The sequence below is a fragment of the Salmo trutta genome, unplaced genomic scaffold, assembly GCF_901001165.1.
Source record: "Salmo trutta unplaced genomic scaffold, fSalTru1.1, whole genome shotgun sequence".
Classification (NCBI taxonomy): Eukaryota; Metazoa; Chordata; class Actinopteri; order Salmoniformes; family Salmonidae; genus Salmo; species Salmo trutta.
The window spans coordinates 513,813-520,215 of record NW_021823509.1 but is presented as its reverse complement, the minus strand read 5'-3'; the positions used below and the strand labels follow the sequence as shown (position 1 = coordinate 520,215).

The 6,403-nt window shown below is 44.8% G+C and overlaps 1 protein-coding gene across 1 annotated transcript; it reads left to right on the top strand.

The window, feature by feature from the left end:
* Window positions 1–4,508: 4,508 nt before the first annotated feature.
* On the top strand, window positions 4,509–6,075 carry LOC115191192 (uncharacterized). The gene is made up of 2 exons (XM_029749127.1): window positions 4,509–5,936; window positions 6,027–6,075. Exon 1 carries the CDS (start codon window positions 4,608–4,610, stop codon window positions 5,898–5,900), a length of 1,293 nt encoding a protein of 430 aa, XP_029604987.1. The 5' UTR covers window positions 4,509–4,607; the 3' UTR covers window positions 5,901–5,936; window positions 6,027–6,075.
* The last annotated feature ends 328 nt before the right edge of the window (window positions 6,076–6,403 follow it).

Below are 6,403 nucleotides of genomic sequence, written 5' to 3'. Positions count from 1 at the left end.
TCATCGAATGCTGATGTCCATAAAAATACTTACACCCCCCCCACTCTGTCTTACTCCCCAACAAATCAAATAGACTCACGTCCAGCAACAACGGGGATGTCAACCCCACGTCTGCATTACTCAACAGTCACCATCAATAACACCTGAGTTGAGTTGTATTAATTTGAGCACACACAGGGATGTCCCCCGGGCACTATCTTGGACAGCCTCCGTTTTGATTAAAAAGCCTTTTGGGTCTCTTATTGTAGCCCCTGTTTAAAAACCACTGGTCAGTTTCCTCTGTGGAGGTTTCTGGTGAATTACTAATCAATTACATTTTGATTAGCGCTGGAGGCTAACGCTACACGGTGGAACTGACAGAGTGCCTTTGTAAATTAATGACTACATTACCTTTTAACAAAAAGGAAAAAGGAGAGAGAGAGATAGAGAGAGAAGGAGAGAGAGAGGGAGGGAGAGAGAGAGAGAGAGGCAGGCACTCCCCTCTTAGCCCTCAGGTCTCTATCCCTCTCTCTGGCCATCACTAATAATAACATTAACTCAAGATAGATATTATTAATTTCAGCTCTTATTACTCTAAGGATGACTCTGTGGCCACTGCTGCTCATAATTCACATCTAAGTATATTACAAATTATATTACAAAATATATTAGTCATTTTACCTTTGTGGAGACTGCGAGGGCGTGTGTGTGTATGTGTGCGAGCAGGAGAGTGTGTTTGCACACACGCTATATTGTTTAGACTTCGAGGCTGTGCACAGACTTTTTATAATTCGGTCATGGTTTGCGTAGGCTGTGGGGTATTGAACAAAGGCCTTCATAAACCACTGAATGAATTGCTGATGTTAATATTTTCCATGTTGGAAGCTGTACATGGGTCCAATGGTGAAGATCAAACCTAGCTCCTCTTCCTGTTGTAACCGTACCTGAAGCATTTGGCGTTATACTTGTAACCCAAGTAAACAAACCAATGTATCTTGCCAATCCCCATCTGAAAACAAATTAGCCACAACCCACCCCTGGGCCCGATCCCCCGTTTGGCAGCCGCTGGTCTAGACTCTCCTTCCTTCCCTCCCTCCCTCCCTCCCTCCCTCCCTCCCTCCCTCCCTCCCTCCAGAACTGAATCTTTAGTTTTGCTGTGGCCGTGCTTTGCTTGGTCATAAAGTGTTAGATAGACAGTAGGTTGTCAACAATGAGGCAGCAACACAACTTCTTTATGGACATACAAGTTAGAACGAGTCTTTTCTTTCCTTCCCCCTAAAGCGTACTTCATCAGAGTTTATTGTTAGAGTTTGTTTTATTGTCCGTTGCTTGGGGAGCTTCTGTATTGCTGCATGAATTTTAGATTTTTTTTCTCTTTTCATTTTCTCAACTTTTGAACAAAGCTACAGTCTGAGATCTGGGATTTTCTTCAATGGTAATTTCCATTCTTGATATACAGGTATACCCCATTGATTCTTGAAGAGAATAAAACTTCACATCCCAGAGTGTAGATTTAAAGGTTATTGAAAACACAAATCAATAGTCGCATGACAAAATGGTGGAAAAACCCCTGATTGCTTCTCTGTGGATTTACAGTTGCTCTCAAACTAAAGCTCATTCGGTGAAACTGGAGGTACAGAATGGCTCCCAGGGAACCACCGTGGCGGCTCTTTGCTCTCATTTAATTAAACTTGGATCCATGCAGTTTAGATGTGCGGTGCAAACCTATGAAGCGCCAGAATGAGGGAGAATATTACTGCTACTGCTCAAATATCTGTTTTCAGGCAATGGGATGGCATCTCAACAGTCTTGAATGGTTTCCTCAATCATGTCCTCGTCTTTTGTCCTCATTTACTTTCCTTAATCAGCACTGATATATATATGAAAAACAGGATAGGTGAAAACAAAATGGTGGATGTTTACTGTGAATCTACTTAAACCACTATTTCTTTAAAGGGACAGTTCAGTTAAATTACATATTTATGTGTTTCCTTGCCTTGAAAGCAGTCTATAGACATATGTAAAAAATCTAATCTCGATTAACTATCCCTTTAACATCAATGCAGATTAAGGAAAGGAAACAAGGACACAAGGGAGGAGAGGAGGCAACCTTTTCTCGTTTCCTCGTTTCTATACGAGCCCACTGATAAAATGTGGTGTTTTTCAGCTTGAGTGAGCACCACCGTCTGCTGTTGAGATTAAACTAGATGACTGATTTAGTCTCTATCCTCATGAGACACACACACACGGTCGCACATTCACACATGGTCGTGCTTACACACACACACACACACACACACACACACAACCCCTGGGGGAGGTTATACCGGAGAGCAACTGTGACACACGACAAACAAACAATGTAGAGTAAAATGAATATGTGTTTATATAGATTCTAGATACACAATGGACTTGACAAATGAGAATATGAAGACACACACACACGTTTCCACACGTACACGCACACAGAACATGGACTCAGTATTTCTGACTATACGTTTACATACACAAATGGTCTTAAAAAGTGTTAAACAAAAGAGGAGAAAAACAAGGGAATGCGATGAGGAGGAATGGCACTAAACCTCTGTCAAAATGTATTAACCTTGACTTATTTTCCCATGTATTTATTTAATGTGTTCCATTTATTTATTTCATTTGACTTGTATTTATTTAATTTGACATGTATTTATTCCCGAACAACAGGGTGCTTGGATGTTTGTATGGATCTATCATCATCATCACGTTGTGATTGTTTCTTTGTCAGAGATCTACGATAGAACTGCAGATCTACGATAGAACTGCAGAGTTCTACAATGGAAGAGTAGAGTCCTATAAACTGTACTGAAACATGGAGGACTTAAGACTGTAAATATACAGTACTTCATGTAGCTTTCTGATCAGCTTTATGAGCCATTATGCTTTCCACTGCCAGTCTCTATACCAAGACTTAAAGGGAAGGTTCACCACCAAATCAAAGGTTATTACAGTTTCTCACACCTACAGTAGGCACCATTTAAGACAGTAAAACCAAACGATCCCTTTAAGTCTGAGGATGTTTACACACAGTTGTATGGTTTAGACACACACACACACACACACACACACACACACACACACACACACACACACACACACACACACACACACACACACACACACACACACACACACACACACTCAGCCCATGTTGAAGAGCTGATAATATGCCTGTCAGACCTCTCTATTATCAATGAGGCCCTTGTCGTGTTACACTGCGTGTGTGTATCCTAAAAACTAGGGGTTTGAATATCCAGCTTGGTGAAGTTGAATCGCCCCATGGACAACAGGGATGGAATTAGTATTATGCAGGGTGTGTGTGTGTGTGTGTGTGTGTGTGTGTGTGTGTGTGTGTGTGTGTGTGTGTGTGTGTGTGTGTGTGTGTGTGTGTGTGTGTGTGTGTGTGTGTGTGTGTGTGTGTGTGTGTGTGTGTGTGTGTGTGTGTGTGTGGCTGGCTCAAAATAACCGCTGGTGTCGGTCAGATCAGTTCTGCTTGACTGAGCCTGGGACATGAAAAGACACAGTTAGTGTTGTGTGTGTGTGTGTGTGTGTGTGCGCGTGAGTTTGTGCGTCTGTGTGTGTGTGTGCACACGGGTTGTGTGAGCTACATTACCTATTTGAAGAGCCTGCAGATATACAGAAGATTAATTAAAAATCTTCACAGATCAACCTGTCACACACACACACACACACACACACACACACACACACACACACACACACACACACACACACACACACACACACACACACACGTCATCGCCTCATTAAAAAGGAACCGACCCTTTTGAGTTATATAATGCAGTCCCCAATTCACCTCACACTCACATACATGCATGCACACATACACACTTGCAAACAGACACACACACTTGCAGACGCACAAAAACAGAGACACGCTGGCACACAAACACATTCTCTCCATTTCACCATCTCTCACAGTTAAACACTTATACAGCAACGGCACACACACACACACACACATAATTGTCCTTGTTTTACTCTTCTTGTGAGGACTTGTCATGTTGCCGCTTCTCTCCCAGATTCCGACACACACGTCTTCCTCATCAGTTTGAGAATCCTACAGTCTGAGCATAGAAATGCTGGCAGATCCTTGTTTCTCCTAATAAAAATAGTAGTCGCAGTAAGAGGGATGAAAAGTGGTTGCATCCCAGCATCCCAAATGGCACCCTATTCCCTCTGTAGTGCACTACTTTTGACTGCATAGGGAATAGGGTGTGACACACAGTGTGCTGCAGCGTGTAGAGGCTGTGTTTAAGGAGAGAGGGGATCTGTCTCATTGTGCCTCTCCATTTTAACTAGATCACCCAGGGCTCACGGCGGACATTTTGATTCACTTAGCTCCAGAGACCCTCTCCTCTCTGACTAATGGAGAAGATTAGACTAGTGATATTACTAATACAATGGATGGAGAGGGAGCAAGAGGGAGGGAGGGATGGAGGGAGGGCCAGGTAGGAAGGAGGGAAGGAGAGAGGGAAAGAGGGGAGGAAGGAGAAGGGGAGAGGGAGAGTGTAGCCTGGATCTTGAGACGTTTACAGTACAATGGAGAGATTGAAGAAAGGGAGGCAGGGATGGCTGGAGAGAGAGAGGGAAGGGAGAGTGTAGCCTGGATCTTGAGACGTTTACAGTACAATGGAGAGATTGAAGAAAGGGAGGCAGGGATGGCTGGAGAGAGAGAGGGAAGGGAGAGTGTAGCCTGGATCTTGAGACGTTTACAGTACAATGGAGAGATTGAAGAAAGGGAGGCAGGGATGGCTGGAGAGAGAGAGGGAAGGGAGAGTGTAGCCTGGATCTTGAGACGTTTACAGTACAATGGAGAGATTGAAGAAAGGGAGGCAGGGATGGCTGGAGAGAGAGAGGGAAGGGAGAGTGTAGCCTGGATCTTGAGACGTTTACAGTACAATGGAGAGATTGAAGAAAGGGAGGCAGGGATGGCTGGAGAGAGAGAGGGAAGGGAGAGTGTAGCCTGGATCTTGAGACGTTTACAGTACAATGGAGAGATTGAAGAAAGGGAGGCAGGGATGGCTGGAGAGAGAGAGGGAAGGGAGAGTGTAGCCTGGATCTTGAGACGTTTACAGTACAATGGAGAGATTGAAGAAAGGGAGGCAGGGATGGCTGGAGAGAGAGAGGGAAGGGAGAGTGTAGCCTGGATCTTGAGACGTTTACAGTACAATGGAGAGATTGAAGAAAGGGAGGCAGGGATGGCTGGAGAGAGAGAGGGAAGGGAGAGTGTAGCCTGGATCTTGAGACGTTTACAGTACAATGGAGAGATTGAAGAAAGGGAGGCAGGGATGGCTGGAGAGAGAGAGGGAAGGGAGAGTGTAGCCTGGATCTTGAGACGTTTACAGTACAATGGAGAGATTGAAGAAAGGGAGGCAGGGATGGCTGGAGAGAGAGAGGGAAGGGAGAGTGTAGCCTGGATCTTGAGACGTTTACAGTACAATGGAGAGATTGAAGAAAGGGAGGCAGGGATGGCTGGAGAGAGAGAGGGAAGGGAGAGTGTAGCCTGGATCTTGAGACGTTTACAGTACAATGGAGAGATTGAAGAAAGGGAGGCAGGGATGGCTGGAGAGAGAGAGGGAAGGGAGAGTGTAGCCTGGATCTTGAGACGTTTACAGTACAATGGAGAGATTGAAGAAAGGGAGGCAGGGATGGCTGGAGAGAGAGAGGGAAGGGAGAGTGTAGCCTGGATCTTGAGACGTTTACAGTACAATGGAGAGATTGAAGAAAGGGAGGCAGGGATGGCTGGAGAGAGAGAGGGAAGGGAGAGTGTAGCCTGGATCTTGAGACGTTTACAGTACAATGGAGAGATTGAAGAAAGGGAGGCAGGGATGGCTGGAGAGAGAGAGGGAAGGGAGAGTTAAGCCTTGGACTTGTGACGTTTATAATACAATGGAGAGATTGAAGAAAGGGAGGCAGGGATGGCTGGAGAGAGAGAGGGAAGGGAGAGTTAAGCCTTGGACTTGTGACGTTTATAATACAATGGAGAGATTGAAGAAGGGATAGAAAGGAAGAGAGAAAGGTTGGGTAAAGGGAAAGAGAGTTAGAGAGGAAGAGAGGAGAGTGAAGGGATAGAAAGGAAGAGAGAAAGGTTGGGTAAAGGGAAAGAGAGTTAGAGAGGAAGAGAGGAGAGTGAAGGGATAGACAGAAGTGGGTGATGCGTATCTCTACATTAAGAACAGGGCACTGTTCAGGTCATATGTGACATACATTGGCTTTTGCCATTATAGCCTCTTACACAGTAGGTACCTATAGCTTATCAGCAGGCTACTGAAGGGCTTTTCTATTGGTTACTGAGAACGCCATGGAAATAGAACTACTAATTACGGGGATCTCAATTCAAGTCAGTGTGCCATGATGGGGCTTT

Excerpts from the sequence above, each read along its gene's own strand:
- LOC115191192 (XM_029749127.1), top strand. The coding sequence starts at position 4,608 with ATGGCTGGAGAGAGAGAGGGAAGGGAGAGTGTAGCCTGGATCTTGAGA.